Raw genomic sequence first — 21,400 nt, 5'->3', positions numbered from 1 at the left:
CATAAATAGCCTTTCAGCACCATAAACTTTTTACTAAAATAAGTGTTAAATTAAATGTTAACTTAACTTGTATCTGGTCATCGGTCATTTTACACTTTTCCAATCCTTTTCTTGACATCGACAAATTTAATTGACATGCACCAGTTGCATCCTGATTGGGGGGGTTGGGGGGGATAGGATAAGATGAATTGTATTTATTTATTTAAAATATTTTGCGTTCCCAGTGCTTCCCACGAATTCACAATAACGTAGGCTACTTCATTGGCAAGCACCCGGATGACCTAAGGTTATTTCTTCTGGAGAGATTTTGAAATGCATCGATAGACGCTACTATGGAAGAACAGTAACGACAGTTGTCATCATTTTCATACCATATAACCTACAATAATACGCACCAAAGTCCTTCAGTCGGAGAGGATTTGTAAGTGGCAGTGAGACGCAACTGATGAGGTCACATGATAATGACAACATGGCGAATATAACGTCAGTCGAGATTACATTCATAGGCCTACATGTACTTTTTAGTCGTTCAATTACTTATTCAAAATGCAAGTACCTACTCAGGAGGAGATCTCGTTTCATTCAGTAGGCTAACAATACCACTCCTAATCTCAGAATCGTTCAAATATCGACCATAGACTGCAAAAAATCGACTCGTTAAAAAACGGTGCAGCTCCTCCAGTCAGGTAAGCTCACTCACTCGAAAAGGTGGCAGTCACTCTCACATTTCTGACCGGAAAAGTTTCTGTTTTGAAATTTTAAAAATCATTGCTTCATTGGAAGGATATGAAACGTGGTGACTTTTTAGCATTAGGTAAATAACAAAAAACAAAAATTAGCATGCTAATTGGTCGTAAAAAACACACACAAAAACAAAAAACAGCGTGACCGACCATATTATGGAGGACCAAACCTGCACAAATTAAAAATAAATAAATGAATGAATGAATAAGTAAATAAATGAATACATAAATAAACATACACATTATGTAAATGAATAAACACATAAATAGATAAATAAATGTGAAAATAGGAACATAAATAATAGAATATACGACTTGATAAAATAAATATGATTAATTTGTAATCAAACACAATTTTTTATTATCTTTCCCTTAATTTATTATTTTCTGCTTTTATACAAATATTTTTAAATTTTATTTATTTGTTAATTAATTTTTACATTTATTTTTACATTTGTGCGTTAATTTATTTTTTACATTTATTTTTCCCACATGTATTTATTTTTACATTGATTGATTGATTAATTTATTTTTCTGTGTTCAACACAATGACTGTTGTTACTTACAACAGTCATTGTGTTTTTTCTTTTCACAATAACATTTGAGTTCATGATTTTAATGTAGTGTTTATGGTGACAGACTAAAGACTAACAGACTGTTGATCTTTGAATAAAAATTTGTTTGGTTTAGGTTTGAAATTCATTATCTTTATAGCCTAGTAAGGTCTTATATAGAAGCCCCCTTTCCCTTCACTCCAGACCACAGAGAATCCCATGAACTGTGTGTTTTGTGTTGTGCAGGGGAAACAAATTCTCATATTTCTCAACACCAGAAGTTCTTCATAATGGCCACTTGATGTCGCTAAACTCTTCGCAACGCAGTACAATCTGCAACTGTGGAAGTGAGATGTGAGGTGAATATTGTATTATATACTATAATATTGGACATTTACAACTGTACATAAAGGAGCGGGACAATGTGTTTTATTGGGATATTCAATAAAATGTTATGTTGGTACAATCTATATATTAACTAATAGTTTCTAAACACTAACATCACAATTTGTCCTGCAGATAATAAACCCTAACTGAAATAGCATGCTGTGATGTCTGTATGCAAAATTATGCTTAACACAACACATTTATGCAATTATGCCTCTGGACATAATCGAGCATTTGTTCCCCTTAGTGTAGATGATGCATAATGCTGATGGTTTTTGTTTTAAACTATTTCTTTTTGTTTCAAGTTATTTATTTCAGTAGAAACTACATCTAGTCTAATAATGATATGTTCAGATTAATGAGCATCGTCTTTATTTTGAGAAACAGTTTCACATTGATTTTTCCCATGTACATGTTGCATGTTAGATTCGGCACCATTGTTGCTTTGTGGTCTGAAGTTTTTTCCTCTCCTAATGCAAATCAGTGGTGCTCTCCATTACTACTGAATGTTATCTGTTGATATTCACCAGAACAGATCACACACTGCAAGGACCATTCATGTCAAATGATGTGAAGTTAGTCTGCTGCAGACGGGTGACATACAGCAAGCCGAAACAATGAGAGCATATCATCCTGTTTGGAAAGAATCTAAGATTGCACTGTGGGGGTTTAAATAGAGAATAAATATAAAGATGAAGAGTGAGTGGCATAGGATTGTGCATGGTGAGAGAGGAAGGAAGATGAAGTGACAGAACAAGAGGAGACGACGTGGTAGCAGTTTCTGCTGTATGAAGAAACAGTTCAGTTGCAGGTCCGACCTTTAACAGGAAACGGCGACTTCCGCACCCTAAATGAAACACTGCGTTCCTAAACATGAGACGTTTGTGAAAACTCAACACTTGTGTCCATTTTGGCTGTTTACTTTTTGATATAGTTCAAAAGAAAACCTGTGAGCATCCTTCACCTAGTCGCATTTCTTGTGTCTGGGAGAGCTGAATAATCGGGTGAGGAGTATCTCGTGTAAAGGAGTGTAGGCCAGAAACAGCTGTAAACGATGGTACCAGTCCAAGATGGGGCATCCACACCGGGGGAAAATCTACTTCTTCCTCCTAAAGAGGTTAGTAAAATGCATGGCTATTTAAAAATATTTTTTGGTGTGTCAAAATGGTCTTCATAACTTATTTTGAGTGTAAAGCCTGATATGTTGCATTATCACGTCTTCAGTAGTGGTACTAGTTGACTTCAAACAATGACAGCAGTGTCTCATAGTGCTATATTTTAAAACAAATGTAAACTTTTTTATAATACTTTTATAATTAGCATTCGGTTTTAGTGACATAAGTGACAATATTTGTACTTCTGCAAAATAATTTATCACAATACAGGACTATTTTGAGCTATTATTAAATAGCTGATTAAAAAATGGTAGACAAAATTAAATGGCGATAGACCAAAAACATTTTAACCCAAACTCTTGATGTTGAAACCCACCCACACACGATCTCCATGATTTATGGGGACATTTCGTAGACGTAATGATTTTTATACTGTACAAGCTGTATATTTTATTGCCTAACCCTACTCATCACAGAAAACTTTGCATTTTTACGCTTTCAAAGAACCATACACACAGTTAAAGGCCACAGTGTTTTTTTTCCAGGGTCACACATTGGTTCCTTTATTTATTTTTTAGTACGGTTAAGATGTCTAACTCTCTAAATGTGGAATGTGCTCTGTTATAGAAACCCATGATTGTGGGTCATTATCATGAGGTTTCCTTATTAATAATAAGGAAGTACAGAGCACAACAGTGAAGACAGGCCAACATTGGATATTTGCATAGGGATGTTCCATGTAGAGCCTGGCACTTGATCATTTATTACATAGGGTTTATGGGATATTATATGTGATTTTGATATATTGGAATAATTAGTAACAGACAATCATATGATGTAATAATTATGCCATTATACATCATTTATAAAATGTTGCATAGAAACCGTTGTCATGAGAAATCAAGGGTCTCCTTTATGACCCAGGCAGTAATGCCTGATCAAAAGTTTTGTCTTGACTAATTATAATTTCACTAGGATGTTTATTACATGTGAAATCTATGAATCACAAATGATCTTCAAATTGTCCTCAGCTGAATGGTTTCAGATCTCTGCATTGTAAACTGCCTAATTAATGTCATTTTAACTCAACACAGTCAATTGAATGTAAATTAAGTTGAATTTACTTAAGTTGATTGTACTTAAAAATTTAAGGAAACTTAACGCAACTTGTATAGTGTATGAGAGTTGGCGTGGATTTTAGCATAGCCTACACACACTCTAAGATCACATCTGTGCATACGCACGTTTTATAAATGAGGCCCCAGGTCTTTCCCCATCCCTACCCGTTACATGGCTTAAGACTCATGCATTCACACCTACGGACAATTTAGCATTTCTAATTCACTTATACTGTACTGCATGTGTTTGGATTGTGGGGGAAACCCATGCAGACACTGGGAAACATGCAAATTCCACACAGAAAGGTCTTCTAGGTCAGCCAGGATTTGACCTTATTGCCCACTGAGCCTCTGTGCCATAGTACTGTAAGAAGAACACAGAAGTACTGTTTTTTGTTTCTATATTATTGTTAACAATGCTTTTGCACATTTATTATCAATTACATTTGTTTATTTGTTTCAATTTGAAGTCCCACAATGAAAGTGCAGGGTCCACAAGGATCCGATCGAGACAGGTACAGTATGCTTTCTTCCTTACTTTCTTACTTACTTACTTGCTTGTTGAATTTAATTAAAACTCTTGTTCCCCTTTCAGTCCTCTCCAGCACGGAGAATTGGCATGACTAGAAAATTAAACAGAAAGGTAAGAAATTATTCCGTCTGTAATGTGTCAAAATGTTTTGTTTTTAAAAGGGATTTTGAGGCCACTTACATTTTCAAAAGTAGGACATTATATTATTTAAACCAATTATTATATTTGCTATATCTCCAAGGATTTCAAAGACTCTGAGAACCCAGAGGAGAGTGAAAAGAAACATAAAGAGAAGGAGGTAATGATTCATCAGAATTGGGTAACTTCATGTATTTTCCTGTGAGCATTGTGGAATAATGACTGTTATTGTCCCTGTAGCTCAAACCGCTGTACAAAGAGCTTCTGTACACAATCACTCATAGTTTAGGAAGACCACACACAAAAGAGCGATACAATGCCAAGCAGTTTCAAGACTATATCAGAGAGGTAAGACAACACACACTTCTGTATTTGTAGCTTGTGTGTGTGTGTGTGTATCCTTGTTTATATTACATTGTGGGGACCAAATGTCCCCATGAGGATAGTAAAACCTGAGATCACCTACATTGTGGGAACCAGCCAGTGGTGCCCACTTTTCAAAATGCTTATAAATCATACAGGATGAGTTTTTTTGAGAAAGTAAAAATGCAAAATGTTTCCTGTGATGGGTAGGTTTAGGGGCAGGGGCAGTGTAGGGGGATATAATGTACAGTTTGTACGGTATAAAAACCCTTACGTCTATGAAAAGTCACCACAAAGATAGTGAACCAGACGTATGTGTGTGTTATAGTATTGTGTTTATAATTTTTTTTTTAAATTGTCTTAAATATTCATTCTCTGACAGGCGTTCTCCATGACAGAGGCAGAGCATAAAACCTTGAGTGAGAAAGTCCAGAGCTCGTTGGTAAGAATAATTAGTAAAAAGTAAAATTGTACATAAAATTATTGTATAATCTCTTGTATGGCATATGTGATCTATAGGCATAATGTACAGTCAGCTAGTCATTACTGCAAAATAAACCCATTCAGGGTGATCAAGAACACCCCCCCCCCCCCCCCCCAAGTGGCAAGAACGCAAAAAAAAGCTGTGATGTTATTTTAGCTTTATTTCTTATGTTGTTATGTTTGAATTATGTAAATTTCTCCATGACTAGGTCCCGATCTACTGCCTCATGGTTACAGTGAAACAAGCTAAGGGAATTCTTGGGAAGGACATTAGTGGTATGATTTTATCTGCTTTGTATTTAATACCGGTTGTTCATTTTTCAGTATAGTATAATAAACATACAAAAACATATTTTCAGTCATGGCATTTTTTAAATACCGGTAACTAATATCCAGAGAACCTCTTACATGAATCTGACCTCTGCATTTTTGATAACAGGATTCAGTGACCCCTACTGCCTGCTGTCGATCCTATATGAAGACAAGGATTCTCATAGTACTGGATCATCCAATAAACCTCAGAAAGCAGTAGTGCGGGATTCAGCTAAAGGGCAGGTGTTGCAGACAACCATAAAGAAACAGACTCTCAACCCCATCTGGGACGAGACCTTCAAACTGTGAGCATGCAAAACGTTTATAGAAACTATTTGACCAGTTGTTCTTACAACTTGTTAAAGGATCGTTTTGTGGCATTTGCTTCTCTTTCACAGAGAGTTTGAAGACATCTCAAATGCCAACTTCCACATTGAGATGTGGTGAGTGAAGAGATTTTTTTTGTGAAAAATAAGAAATACTGAAAATAAGTCCTCACAAAGGCTACTGTACCAAATATTAACATTGATTTTCGCAGGTGTTTAAATACTTATTTGCAGCTGCATCCTACAAATACATAGTTAAAAAAGCATACATTGTGATTTCTGGGATTTTTTTTTAATTTTTTGATTATGTCTCACAGTGGACATACACCTATGATGACAATTTAAGACCCCTCCATGATTTCTAAGTGGGAGCGCTTGCAAAATAGCAGGATGTTCAAATACTTATTTTCCCCACTGTGTGTGTATATGTGTGTGCGTAACTGTGTATATATATTTGTATATTTTAAATACTAAGGACCTAAATGTTTTTTTTTAAAGGGACAAAGATGAGGAGGTGTCACTAGTGCAGAAATTTGATGAGTTTCGCACAAACATCCATGGACTTAAAAGGTTTGAAACATAAAACATTTAAACCGTTAAAATAAGCTTGGAAAGCTTTTACACATTTTTTTCCCCAAATGGTGTTGGCATTAATTATGCTGTTATATATCATTAACGCGGAGTGTTCAACTGTCACTTCACAGGATGTTAAAAGATGCAAAAAAAGAGAAAGGCCAGGATGATTTTTTGGGATATATTGCTCTAAAACTAAAGGTATTATGCTTCACACTAGTTCATGACTGCATTATTATGCTTTTCAACCCTGTATCAAACCTCATTTAAGACCTGTCCTACCTCAGACACAAAACATTGTTATGCACTGTTTAAATAAATATAATAATATAAGTTATATTATTATATTTATTTAAACGGTGCATACAAAGTTTGTGTCTGAGGTAGGACAGGTCTTGATAATAATATTATAATAATAATATTATTAATAATAATCTATTATATTATATAATAGATTATTTTTATAATATAAAGTACACAGAAATCTCAATCTCTTATATTTCTGTTGCATGGCATGTGCTTTACTGTACGTATGTTTTTCTGTGGGCAGGACCTGTATTGCACAGAGGACACATGGTACAACCTGGAGCCCCGAACAGAGACATACCCGGACAGAGGAAAGTGTCATCTTCAGCTTAAATTCATTCATAAAGAGGTGAAGACTTTTATCATGTGTGAATCAGCAGGCCATAAAGTTGTCTAATACATACAAATGTTTTTCTTTTTATTTGGTGTGGTAAGTGGTAAATATCCTAAAAAGATCTTCTACTCTGTTGCAAGAAGTGTCATTTTAATATGTCTTTAAAAAGTGAAATGCTGTGTGGAAACTGTGTGATTGACCACAGTATGTGGCCTTATTTTCAGTTCATCTTATTTGAGAACTGAACCTAAATATCAATGCATGATTACTGCAATGCAATAACTCAAATTAAACTAAAAACTATAAAAAAATATTGTTAATAAAAAAATATATAAAATCAAATATAAATATGTGAGGAAACCTTAAATTAGAAATGTTACAGTAATAATAATAATAATAATTAATTAATTAATCATTTGTTACATTTAAATAGCACTTTTCTGTGTCCTCAACCATCATTGATGTGCAGCATCCACCTGAATGATGCGACGGCAGCCATATTATTGCGCCAGAACGCCCACCACACACCAGCTGATTGGTGGAGAATAGACATGATGAAGCCAATCAGTATATGGGGATGATTAGGAGGCCATGATAGACAGAGGCCAATGGGCAAATTTTACACCACTACTCTTTTTCTTTCTTTCTGAAAGACATCTTGGGATTTTTAATGGCCACAGATTCAGGACCTCGGTTTAACTTCTCATCTGAAAGAAATGTTGCCTTGGTAAATAAGTCGAACCTAAAATGACTTGCTAGAAATAAATACGTATTAACTAAAACTGAAATAAAAATGAATTAAATATAAATATAGCAATATTTAGGAATAAATTATGAAAGCACACATCAATTTACTAAAAATTAAAGATTAAAATGAATAATATAAATAGAAAATAAATACAAATAAGAATTACAAAAATGATATAATATTATATAAATATCACTGAAATGAAAGTGATATGTGGTAGTGATATTTCTTTTAAGAAAGACTAATTATTGTAAACTGGTCTTGATTCCTTTGAAATCGAATTTGTTTCTATAGTATTGACTTGTTGTTTAATCTGATGGTTGAATTATGATTGGCAGAGAGATGAGAACCTGAGTGCTGGACGGAGTCCTTATGTGAACTACTGTGGCATCTTGCAGCAATTTGTTCAAGCTCATATGTCTAAACAACAGGTATGTCTTTAACTTCTCTAAAAATTATGACATATCTTGCTAAAATGAAGAGTTGGTTGTGTAAGCTTCAACAACACTTCCTGCTGCACTATACTGTAAAGTTAAACTCACTTATTCTTTTCACAACATTTTCTGCATCTCTCTTTCACTTTCATTCCTACTCTACTCTCACCCCTCAGGACAGTAACCCGTGGAAGGGAGAGTTGTGTGGGGAGGGGACGGCCCTGCTCGAGTATTATGCCAACCAGAATAACATTTCACCTTTCCTCCAAGACTTGGCGTAAGACCATGTCATTTATTGCGCTCTACATATCTGAAATCAAGTGTTGATTTGTGTTTTTTATTGACAAATTTAAACTATATTACCCAGTAAGTTGAACTCAACAGTGTTAGTGTGTTTAAATGTAGTGAATGGAGTACATGCTGTCTGATTTAAATCTCTTTTGCATTTTTGTGGGTTGTGGGGTTATACAGGAAGTGGGTGGCATACAGCAAACTCTACCAAAGCCTGGAGGTGGACTCAACCGTGCTTTTCCAGCAGTTAACCAGTATAGAATATCACTGGGACCAACAGGAACTCCCCCACCAGCAGGTTGGTGATTCTTATGCAGTTGCAAAAAAGCCCTTGTGATATGAAAGTTGATACACAGCTTTCAGAGTGGGTGTCGATGAACAGAATTAGAAAGTACTTTCTACAATGCATCACAAGTAGGAATTGTGCAACAGTGTCACATGATTTGAGTTTATCACATAAATCATCAGTGTGTAGAGTTGAGCTATCTTTGCTGTCACAAGAAAGCAGCAAATGTTACATGACAAACATTTATGTGCTTGTCTTCTAGGTCTGTTACTGTACATACATACATACATACATACATATATAATACTGTTAACATTTTATATTAAGCAAAAATGCATTACATTAATCAGTGACAATAAACACATTTATAATGAATTTATTTTTATTTATTTTTTCAAATTCAGTATTTCTAATACTGTCCTTTTTAATGTTGTATTCATCAAAGAATCCTGAAAAGGTTTGTGCTAAAGTATTAAGCAGTACAACTTTTTTCAACATTGATAATAATAAAAATGCTTCTTGAGCAGCAACTCAGAATATTAGACTGATCAGAATAGAGAATGACTCTAAAGACTGGAGTAAAATTGTGTGTGTGAGAGAGAGCCTGTTTATGTGGTTTATGAGGACACAAATTTGTAAAACTATATGGGTATTACACTGGTATTACACTATAAATGTGGTGTACTCATTTTTTTGATAAAGTAAAAATGCAGAATGTTTCCTGTGATGTGTAGGTTTAGGGGCAGGGGCAGTGTAGGGGGATAGAAAATATGGTTTGTACAGTATAAAAACCATTACGCCTATGGAGAGTCCCTGTAAACCACACAGACCAACATGTGTGTGCGCGCGCATGCGTGCGTGTGTGTGTGTTTGTTCATGTGTGATCGCTTTATTCAAATGATTATTATTATTTTTTTAATATTTAGTTGTTTTATTTGTTATAACTCAATGAAACATGCCCAATTGTGCAGACATCATTTTTGGCCATACAAGAAATTAACACACAAAATGAGAACCAACAAAATATTAATAACTTATCATGTTGTCAATCTGTCTTTTCCTGTGAGGTTTTTTTAAATATGTGTCTTGCATAAAATAAACTTGAATAAAAATTGTGACTTTTGAATAAAAACATAAAAAAAGTTAAATTACCATTTTTAGGTTACCATTTTTATTTCTTCCAGTGAAGTCTTTCTTTTTTTGCCAGATCATTTTGTCAGATAAATAGTAATACCTTTACCAAGTTGAGTGTTTTGTATGTATGTAACAGAAACAAGAGCTAGGTGACTCTCTGCATGGGTTCCTGCAGTACGGGCTCTGCTTAGTGTCCAAATACAGGGACATCTATCCTCCAACCCCTAAAACAACTCCACGGCTACATACGCTGCTCAGGTAAAAAACACAGACTTACATAACATAAGTTAGCCATGAATCATTTGTTTCTATCTATGTTGTTTTTATGCAAAACTCCCAAAAAGTATATTTATGTTTTGTGTTTATATAGAGTTCTTGTCCAGATTTGTAAGACCCGAGCATTTCAGAAGCTCAATCCTGCTCAGTTTGACTTGCACGTTGAAGTCACAGATGCGGTTGTTGTGAGTTTATTTTATATATTCAATATATTTTGCATGTTACATCAAAACAAAATACTTTTTGCACACCTGTCCAAAATAATGTTTTTCTTTGTACATGAGAACAAACATGCCAGCTTTGGGACTGTACATGCATAACTAAATATTTTAATTGGTATATTTTTAAATGATGGTTGTTTAACTAAAACCTTTTAAATGTCTTAGTCACCTAAAGCATGCTCCTTTTCTCCCAGAATGGCACAGAAGAGTGGTTTAACATTAAAAAAGGTTTACATCAGCCCATGACCAAGGTGAGAAACCATGCAGATTATTGACATACATTCATATGTATATAGAACATATATTATTCCAATAATTTAGTGTGAGTTTAGGTTTATTTTGTGCTCTTTAACAGGATCTCCTAGAGAGTGTCAGCGCCCTCTCACGGTTGATTGAAGAAGTGAAAGAAGACATTCGACTCAGTAAAGATGTCTGGAATAAGGTGTTTGTCAGGTAAGGATAATGAACTGGTTGATTTCTGTTGTAATTTAGTTAGCTCATTAACTTCTAACCATTGCATTTCTTTAGGATGTCGGTGCTAAATATATCTGTTGCTTGTTTTATATATATATATATATATATATATATATATATATATATATATATATATATATATATATATATATATATATATATATATATATATATAAAAACAGGAGCTATATATATATATATATTTATATAGAAGTTAATATATATATATATAGAGGAAAGCTTAATCCTAACCATCCTTGAAAATGTTTTTGGCCCTTATTGTTTCACTAAAATGATGGCCAGTTAATTTAATAGCCATTCTTGTCCATCATGTTTGTAATAAAATATCTCTTTTTCTGTTTTAAGTGCTGTGCAGTTGGATGTTTTCACTGTGGTTTACCAAAAACTGGACTCTCTGGTGAGAATCAGGAAATATACATCATCATTTTTTCTGCATTTCTGACATTGAATGTCAGTAGATTATTGGTTGTCCCTTAACTGTTGTGTGTGTGTGTGTCTGAACAGCTTGCTGAGGAGTTACGGGCTACACTCTCTCAGCTGGAGAATCAAATGGATCAGCCGCTGGCAAACAGCCTGTTTCCTGTGTATCTCACCTTGCAAACCATCCATAAAGACAAAGCCTTCTTACAAAAAAGGTCAGATGTTTGCCAGTGTTAATATTTAATCTATATGCATTTATCAGCAGCCTAAGCCCTACAATCGGCTGTGACCTCTGGATTGTAACATTATTTTGTGATCAAAATCTCTTTAAATCTTAACTATCTAACAAAATATGTTCCAAGAACATTTTACTAACATTTCCAGTATGTTGTAAAACTTACTGGAATGTTTGTTCATAACCTTTAAAAAAAAGAATCTTGCCTCAACATTAGCTTAAGTTCTAAAAATGGCTGGGGAATTTTCTGGCTTCCTTAACATCATCACAAAAATAAAGTTCTGATTTTTCTTTTAGAGGGAAGTTACTGCAGCTCACAAGTTTCCATGAGGACTTCAGAGATGCTCTTCCATATTGGTTAAACAAAGCCTTTAGTACCACAATGGAGAGGGTGGAAAAGGCTGTGCAAGTGGATCAGGTAATAGATAGTAAAGTGCTTTTTTTAGCTGCATCTTTTTATCGTTGTTCTTATTACAGTAATTCACATTAACGGCACAATATGTACGAGCTGTGTCATGGTTGTCTCTCATTAGCAGTCACTCCAGCAGCCTTCAGCCCCACCCTGCTTCATACTACAGTAACTTTAATAAATCTTTAATACATTAGCTCATCCATGAATATGATTTCTGCCCGAGTCCTGTCTGATTCTTTTCCACCAGCTCTAACTCTCATGAACCCAAAAAATCAAGGCATCATCAAGCTACGACTTGCAACCGCTAACTGCGAAAATTGCATATTGTGCAATTAAGCAAAAATGTAATGGATTTGAAGCTGAAAGGGAAGTACACATACTCACATTGTCTCTCTCTCTTCTGTCTTGTAGTTGCAGCCACTGCAGACTGGAGCAGTTCCCATCAAGCACAGCTCTTCTGCAGTGGACATCGCAGCATGTTTGCACCCTGTTGCGCAGCTCTGGGAACAGTTGAGTTGGCCTGACCCGGAGGAGGCCTTCATGCTTATGGTCAAACTCACAGAGGTACACACATGCACACTAAAATTGTAGCAATTACTTAAACTGTGGGATGTATAAAATATACAGTAGATGTGCATTTTATAGTGTGTATGTTATGTGTGTATGTTACAGGATGTGTGTAAGATTGCATCAACATACTGTCAGATGCTGAAGGTTCGAGTGAAGGAGCTCTCTGTGAATTCGGATCGAGACAGTGCTATAAAAATGGTGAGATGATGATGATGTCACTCATATTCAATATATTTGCTGCTCAAAATCCTATTCTAAATGTTTCTCTTTATGGATACTGATTAGAAACAATGAGCCCTATTCCGAGCCCTATGTTTCGAATCAAAGACGTCTTTGTTTTTTACTTGCTAATCCAGTATGGAATTTTGTGATGGATGATACTTGCTATTAGCAAGTGCCATGCAAATATTGATATCTTTATTTTTTTATTTAAATGATGGTTGGTTTATGCTCTGCTTAAAAAATTACATAATACATACTTCCACATGATGTCATGTCATTATCTTTCATTTTTAGATGTGCATGGAAAATTACTTATTCGTATTATATCTTATCATCTGATATGTAGCATCTTTGTAATTTGTATTAACATCAACATTTTTTAATAGAGTCTCTCATGTGGTGTGTAGTCAATTTGCATGGCGTTTTAGCTTGATTTCTATGACCATTTCCATTTAGTTATAATTGTAACTCCTCATGGTTTATATGTTTATTTAGCTGTGCGTGGTCGTGAACGATCTAGAGCATCTACACACCGTTCTGACACGTCTGCCACAGCAACTAAACTGGGCGGGGCTCCGGGAACGAACACGACACGTTATTGGAGAAACTCAGTTCCAGAATACACTTCCGTCACAGCTGCAACACACACAGTCCCTCCTGAACCGAGAGATCCGTTCTGCAGTTGACACAGTCGGGAAGAAGGTATCATAACTGATTACATTGTCAATGGCAGTGGAGATTATTTCATTTGTCATTATTGTTTTGATGGTTTTCCTACTGACAGTACAATATGTGTCTCCAAACTGGCATCTATACTCAGTGTTGGGGGTAAGGCATTAAAAGAGGCACGAGTTAAAAAGTAATCTGATTACTTTTAACTAACGCTACTTGTAATGCAGTATGTAATCAGTAAAGTAACGTATAAGTAACAAACAAAGTATCAGAGTTACATATTCAAATAATAATCTCACTTTATGAGCTTACTTTATGTCTTTGCTGCTGGCCTTTGATGATCCAATTCAAAACTAATAAGCTAAAATTACTTTGTTTTTATTGCCGAAGTAAGTTTTGAACTTTCTTCTGCATCGTATTCTTCTGCGATCCAGAATAGCAGCACAGCTGAAAGGTTTGTTTGAGCTCCGCCCTCTACTGTACAGGCATGAATTCACAGTTCCTTCAGCCTGAGGCTTTTACATTTCACTTTTGGTGTGAAATGGCCTTTATATTTGCCAAAAAAAAAAAAAAAACACTTAGAGAATAGATACATTTTTATTATTAAAAAAAAGACCTGCCAGAGTGAGAGAAATTCATGCAAAAGTAACTAAATAACACTATTAGTTACTTTTAGGGAGTAAAGTATTATTGTAATGGGTTACTTTTAAAAGCAACTTTCCCTAACAATGTCTATACTTGTCAAAGTATATGATACTAACAGTCTGCTCTAAATCCTAAAAATCAGCCTGATTAGAAAAGTTCCCAGCTTGCAGAATTTTTTTAAATATACATAAATATTGTTTAAAGCAACATTTAGTGTTATAACCTGAAAAAAAATATTTAAAATGTCCCATAAACGATGTATAAATAATGTAATTGTGCTGATTTTTTCAACAAGTGTTTTATCAATGTTACTGTAAGAATATTTGTTCATATCTTTGAGAGAACTGTGCCACAACGTGAGCTAGAATTTTTCCTCTTAGCTAAGCCACTTTCCTCAGAGTAAGACTAGCATGCCAGTTTTTCTGTAAGAATGAGAAAGTTCTTTCTTGTGATGCTTTCACAAAACAACCAGAACATGTTTGTTGTCACTCTTTTTAGTTGAAGACAGACATTGAAACACATGTTCGCAACATGGCTTCGCGTCAAAGGCTTCCCTCCAGAGATACAGAGGAAGTAAGTCATATGTTTTTGAGTTTTATCAGCTCTTGAGGTTTAAAATGACATTTTTCTAAACCACTGCAATACTAAGTATTTAAATCTATATCTCCAGGCTGTGGTTCCTTTAATGAAATATCTGGAAAAAGAACTGCAGTATATGAATGAGAATTTGGTTCAGGAGAATTTTAACAGGTATCTTAACTTTTCTTTTTTCAGTGTAACTACATCTGTATGTTTGAGTCGTCACTTTAGGTAATCTGCCTTCTTGATGTGTCTATTTCAGTCTTCTTACTCCATTGTGGATGAACTCAGTTAAGATTCTGCATCAGATGTCTCAGCAGGAGGACAGTAACCTGGTTTATTTTCAGAGATTACTGTACACACTGCAGGTAAGTTCAGCCTTTTAGCCTTACCCTAAATATTACACTTTATCATGTAAATCGTTCTGCACGAATGCAACATTAGAATTTGTTTCTTAACCATCAGACTTAAAATATTCTACCCAGAACCACATATCAATACATTAAATCATGGTGGAAAGTTTAGCATAAACAAAAATCTAGTTTTGTGTTTGTTTTGTCAGTGTTTAGAACAGTGTTTTTATGCTGAAGGGAATGGACTACCTAATGAAACACTACATACTGAGGAATATAAGGTCAGTGTTATTGTTTTATGCTCTTGTTTTTCTTTCTTTTTGTTCCTATTCAAATATGTATACTACTGCTCTAAAGTAGTAGTATAGTAATAATGAAGACTCAAATTTGCCATTACAGGAAATTTGCCATAACATCACCCCTTTAAATTACATTTTAAAGGGGTGATGAATTGAGAAATCAACTTTCCTTTGAGCTTTTGATATATAAAAGTTAATTGTAATATAAGAATATCCTGTACGTTTCAGAGCTGAAAACTATGAAACCAGAGCTAAAACTACCGCCTTAAATAAAGAAGCCGAACGCCTCATTTTGTTGTCCCGCCTACCGAATCGTGCCTGGTATGTTTGATAAATAACATCGGCCTATGTGGAGCTAAACCAGATCAAACTTCCAAGCAATAAAGCTTATATTTCACACAAGCTTCCTCCAAAAAAGGATTCCAAAATTCATGGTTGAACTTTATTTTTAATGAAGATCCAGCTCACGTGGGTAAAGACATTGCATTTGTTCGCTTCATTTCACCGGATTCGTTTGCAAACAAGAGACTGGATTTTCAGACTAGATGAGATTAAAAAACAATGCTCTGATTTCTGGATCTGACAGTAATGATGCAACACAATTATGCAAGTAAAAAATGATTTTTTTCCATATGTGATAGTATTGCATTTGTTACATTACATTAATATCTGCTGATTATGTACATATCTAACTAAACATAAACCAAACACACACACACATATATATATATATATATATATATATATATATATATATATATATAAATTATATATATATATATATATATATATATATATATATATATATATATATATATATATATATATATATATATAATAAATTATATATATATATATATATAAATTATATATATAATTTTAAAAAAGCCAGTTCATAACCCCTTTAAAATATATTCAAATAGAAAACACTTTTTAAATTGAAAGAATATTTCACTATAGTACTGATTTTACTGTATTTTTGATCAAATAAATGCAGCTTTGGTGAGCATTAGAGACTTCTTTAAAAATAAAAATAATAATTTTAATGATAGTGTATCCATGACTTTTTTCCCTTAGACGCTGCGGGTAAACCTGACGCAAAACTCTTTAAGCTCTAAGCAGCTGATAGAGAAGTTTTTTGACAGAAAAGTGTGGGAACAGGTGAGATGAAGAGCATGAAATTTCCCATAAAACCAGCGAAGTGTTGCTGACATGGATTTGTTTACATTTCCTACAGAAAGTGTTTAATGGAGAGAAATACGGAGCCGTCACTCTCATCACTCGGTACAAACGCTCAGAGGAGAAACTGCATGTAGAGGTTCTCAACGCTGTCAATCTAATTCCTCTCGACTCAAATGGTGAGAAGACTAATGCTTTCCTTTCATATTATGCTGGCTAATCTATCTAATGAATCAAATCTCTGACAAAAACACAAAAATTCCAAAAAGTTGTTCTGAAACTGTATGAATTTCTTTCTTCTGCTAAACACAACAGAAGATGTTTTGAAGAATGTCTGTAACCAAACATTGGAAAGACCCCACTGACTTCCATAGTATTTTTTCCTCCATACATTCTTCAGAATATCTTCTGTTGTGTTTAGCAGAAGAAAGAAATTCATACAGGTTTGGGACAACTTGAGGGTGATTAGATGCCAAAATGTAAAAAATTTGGTGAACTATCCTTTCAAAAATATCTGAATGTGTTTGCATTGGATGCATTTCAGACATAGATGATGGTGCAGCTTTTCACAGAAGTCATTTTGTGCCCCTGATCCCTGTTGATTTTATGAAACTGGATTATTTTGTTCATTACAGGTTCCAGTGACCCTTTTGTTCAGCTGTCTCTAGAACCAAGACACGTGTTCTCTGAAGTAGAGCCCCGATCCACCAAAATCAAGAACTGCGATCTCAACCCATTGTTTGAAGAGTCTTTTGAATTGTATGTAAACAAAGCACTCACTCTAATGGCAACACACACCCTAAAGGTTTCAGTTCACTTTCAGAATCTGAAGTCATATAAAACTTCTCATTGGCTAGGTATTAAGATAAATAGATATAGTAGATTAAAATTAATTAGAAAATAATTATACTCTATTATAATAAACAGCCAATGTTACTTATTGAGATTAATTTGTGATGGAATAATTATCTCAATTTTATTGGAGCCATATACCAGAGGTATAGATAGATAGATAGATAGATAGATAGATAGATAGATAGATAGATAGATAGATAGATAGATAGATAGATAGATAGATAGATAGATAGATAGATAGATAGATAGATAGATAGATAGATAGATAGATAGATAGATAGATAGATAGATAATACACGTGATGTTCTTCTGTGCCGTTTTAATAAACTAAGCTAATGGTCTAAAGCACATGCCGCAAGTGCACTAGGGGCACGTCAAATTCCTTTTGCTAGTTTAACGACGGGACAAATGGCCAGCTACAAGTCTAAAAGGTTTGTACCTAGTCTCTTGAGTGATGGGTGTGTTTTAGGCATAACGTGCAATAAACCAATCAGTCTCACATCTCCCTTTCCCTTTAAAAGCCAGTAGCGCTTGCACCATGGTGAATTCGCTAATTACATGGCAGAATGTGTGAGCAGAAAGACTGAGCGCTTCTCCAGAGAGGACCCCTTTAATTGTTCAGATTTTCACATTTTCAGTCACATCAAAATTGCAACGTGCCTGAACACATCTCATTTCCTGACCAGCATGCCCATGAGTGAAAATTATAACTTCATCAGGCTGAAACTAGCAAAAAAACACTTGCATCGCATTGTGCCGGGTGTATGATAGGCCCCTAATATTTATGTAATTCATTACGTTGCTGTCTTGCTGTCAGGCAGTCGCTGCGTTGCTGATCATGGTTTTGAGTATCAATTTATCTGCCCCTTCTCATAAACACAAGGATGCGTAGTAGTCTGACAACTTGATCCAGATATTTTAATCAAATCTGCAAATTTGAACTATATTAGCCAGAGGACTAAATTAAGAACAAAATACAAAGTAATGTAATGGATAGAAACACTTCTATTTTAAAATGTCGGCTACTAGATTCTTAAAGGATTAAAAAGGAAGACTAAAAGGGTATAGTTTTCTTCCTCTTTTCTACTGGTTTTCATACAAACCACACACTCAATACTCAGTTATTCCTTTTACATTACATACCACCCACAAACTTTCACTTTCAAGCTCTTTTTTAGTTGAATTCCCCAAACTTAGGGTGCGTTTACACAACTATAATGTACTAAAAACGTGTTTTCCTTTGCATTGTTTGCATTCAGACAAACAACGCTGTCAAAACGATCCCCATTCACACGGATCCATAAAAAAGACTAAAAACTCTATAATTGGCGAGGTCACTTAGTAAAGTGAAACTACACACCTATAGACATGCACAGGACATCACCGTTTTCCCAAATTTGCATTTTTGTAGTTTACATGGAGACAATAATGGTATAATTTTCAAAAACTATCACTTTAAAATCCATTTTTAAAATGAGTAGTTCACTTTAAAATGAAAATTACCCCATCATTTCCTAATCCTCAAGTCATCCTAGGTGTATATGACTTATTGTGTATATGAGTTGTATTTATAAATATCCTGACACTTCCCAGCTTTATAAAGGAAGTGATGGGGTCCATTGAGTTTGAAGCTCAAAACATATCCATCTATAATATAAGTATTCCACACTGCTCCAGTAAAATACTAAAGTAAAAGATCTAGAATAATATCAACTAGACCGTCTTCTATATTCAACTTGCCCAGAAAGTGTAACACCTTTCACAGTTGACGGCAAAACGCTTGCGCTATGTTCTAGGGATACGTTGTACCAGTTATGCTTTTTCCGTAAGCTGAATATGGAAGACGATCTGACAGTAGCTAGATATTTTACTTTATAAAGTTTCAAATATGGATATTTTTCTTACAAAACCCCATCGATTCTCTTCAAAAGGCCTAGTTTTTAAAGGGTGAAAATGAAACCCAAAAATGAAAATTCTGTCATTAATTACTTACCCTCATGCCGTTCGACACCCGTAAGACCGCCGTTCATCATCAGAACGCAAATGAAGACATTTGTGTTGAAATCCGATGCTTCAGACAGGCCTCCATTGACACCAATGTCATTTCCTCTCGCTTCCTCTCCAAGACGTCGTTACAAAGCCCATCTTACTACAGTGGTTCTACAATCATTTTATGAAGCGACGAGAATAGTTTTTGTGCACAAAAAAATAACTAAACTTATATAGTGATGGGCCGGTTTCAAAACAAAGCTTCGAACCGTTATGAATCAGCGTCTCATTTCATGATTAAGATCGCGTGTCAAACCCATAAGACCTTTTTAATGTAAAAAGTCGTTTCGGGTTTTTTTTTGCCCCCAAAAAAACTAATTCTTAAATAGTTTAAATACATTTTTATGAATAAAATGATTGTAGAGCCACTGTAGTGGGATGGGTTTTTAACGACGTCTTTAGTGCTCTTATGGGTCTTGAGAGGGAAAATGACATCAGTGTCAATGAAGGCCTTTCTGAAGCATTGGATTTCAACATAAATAGCTTAATTTGTGTTCTGAAGATGAACGGAGGTCTTACGGGTGTCGAACGGCATTAGGGTAAGTAATTAATGACAGAATTTTCACTTTTCGGTAAACTTTAACCCTTTAACCCCCCGGAGACGTGTGGAATATGTTTATTATGGATAGATGTGTTTTGAGCTCAATGGACCCTGTCATTGCCATTATAAAGCTAAGCATCAGGATGTTTATAATATAACTTTTTGATTGTGTTTATCAGAAGGAAGTAAGTCATATACACCTAGGATGGATTTAGAGTAAGTAAATCATGGGGTAATTTTTCTTTAATGTGAACTACTTTATGTTTGTGTTTTCAGGGACAAAAATGTTATAGTTGTATAAATAAATGGCCAAAACGCAGAAAATATTTTCAGTTTTTAGCTGAAAATCCCCCTTAGGGTCTTTAAAGCCTTTCAGTAACCTGTATCACCACTGTCACTCATTATCCCAATCCACATCATTTAGCTCATTAGTTTGTTGTACATCCCAACAACATGGTAAATTGAATAGAGATGTGGCTGTCTTTAGAGCAGGGGTTCTCAACTCTAGTCAACCTTCAGGATTGCTAGAACTACATCATCAGGGTCTGAGCTAAATTCTGCAGGAAATTAGAGTTGAGAACCCCTGCTTTAGAGGATCCAAATATCACTTGTATTGGTTGTAATGTGGTCTCTGTCCTCTGGGGGGGAACAGTTCCGTTACATTAGAAAAGTGCCAGTCTCCAGGAGCATGTCTGCTGGTGACAGTTCTGGACCACGACACTTTGAGGAGCGATGACTTCGAAGGAGAGGCGTTTCTGTCTCTTAAGGCAGTGCCAGGAGTTGGAGGCGGACCCAATAATCCAGAGCCCGCACAGATACGCCTACCTTTGATGCACCCCAAACCCAACAGTATGTCACTTCCTGTTATATGCACACCATTTAAAATAGAAAGAAATTGGACCGACAGGGGAGATTAAATGAAGACAAACTGTACTTTTTCCCCTTTAAGCATGTAATGATGCTCTTGTCATCTGTGTTTTTGTAGGTGATAATACTTTGCGGTTACTTGAAGCCAGGAAGGGTGAAAAAGAAGCTCAGGCCTTCGTTAAATTACGCAGGCAGAAAGAAAAGAAGTCTCAGGAAGCCTGAGAGGACAAAAACATCAATCAATATCATTTGTTATTTGTTATATATATAAAAAACATTATTTAATGCCCAAGTTTTTTTTAATTCTTGTAATGATATTCTATGAAAGTTAAA

At 34.9% G+C, this 21,400-nt stretch overlaps 1 protein-coding gene across 2 annotated transcripts; it reads left to right on the top strand.

Moving 5' to 3' along the window:
- Window positions 1–1,544: 1,544 nt before the first annotated feature.
- On the top strand, window positions 1,545–21,366 carry unc13d (unc-13 homolog D (C. elegans)). 2 transcript variants are annotated; one of them, XM_067429146.1, is made up of 35 exons: window positions 1,545–1,656; window positions 2,619–2,801; window positions 4,388–4,432; window positions 4,513–4,560; window positions 4,691–4,747; window positions 4,828–4,935; window positions 5,333–5,392; window positions 5,643–5,709; window positions 5,873–6,050; window positions 6,144–6,188; window positions 6,570–6,641; window positions 6,776–6,845; window positions 7,195–7,299; window positions 8,371–8,463; window positions 8,643–8,743; window positions 8,938–9,055; window positions 10,314–10,435; window positions 10,548–10,638; window positions 10,869–10,925; window positions 11,030–11,127; window positions 11,515–11,566; window positions 11,674–11,804; window positions 12,122–12,242; window positions 12,648–12,800; window positions 12,909–13,004; window positions 13,524–13,730; window positions 14,844–14,918; window positions 15,016–15,095; window positions 15,187–15,292; window positions 15,487–15,558; window positions 16,654–16,737; window positions 16,814–16,934; window positions 17,391–17,514; window positions 20,853–21,049; window positions 21,186–21,366. In XM_067429146.1, exons 2-35 carry the CDS (start codon window positions 2,739–2,741, stop codon window positions 21,287–21,289), a joined length of 3,321 nt encoding a protein of 1,106 aa, XP_067285247.1. In that variant the 5' UTR covers window positions 1,545–1,656; window positions 2,619–2,738; the 3' UTR covers window positions 21,290–21,366. The 2 variants fall into 2 exon arrangements, with proteins under 2 accessions (XP_067285247.1, XP_067285248.1); XM_067429147.1 differs by lacking the exon at window positions 1,545–1,656 and adding an exon at window positions 2,268–2,495.
- The last annotated feature ends 34 nt before the right edge of the window (window positions 21,367–21,400 follow it).

This window comes from Pseudorasbora parva, chromosome 21, assembly GCF_024679245.1.
Source record: "Pseudorasbora parva isolate DD20220531a chromosome 21, ASM2467924v1, whole genome shotgun sequence".
In the NCBI taxonomy this organism is placed as follows: domain Eukaryota; kingdom Metazoa; phylum Chordata; class Actinopteri; order Cypriniformes; family Gobionidae; genus Pseudorasbora; species Pseudorasbora parva.
The sequence above is the reverse complement of the archived record's forward strand: the minus strand, read 5'-3'. Positions and strand labels throughout refer to the sequence as shown.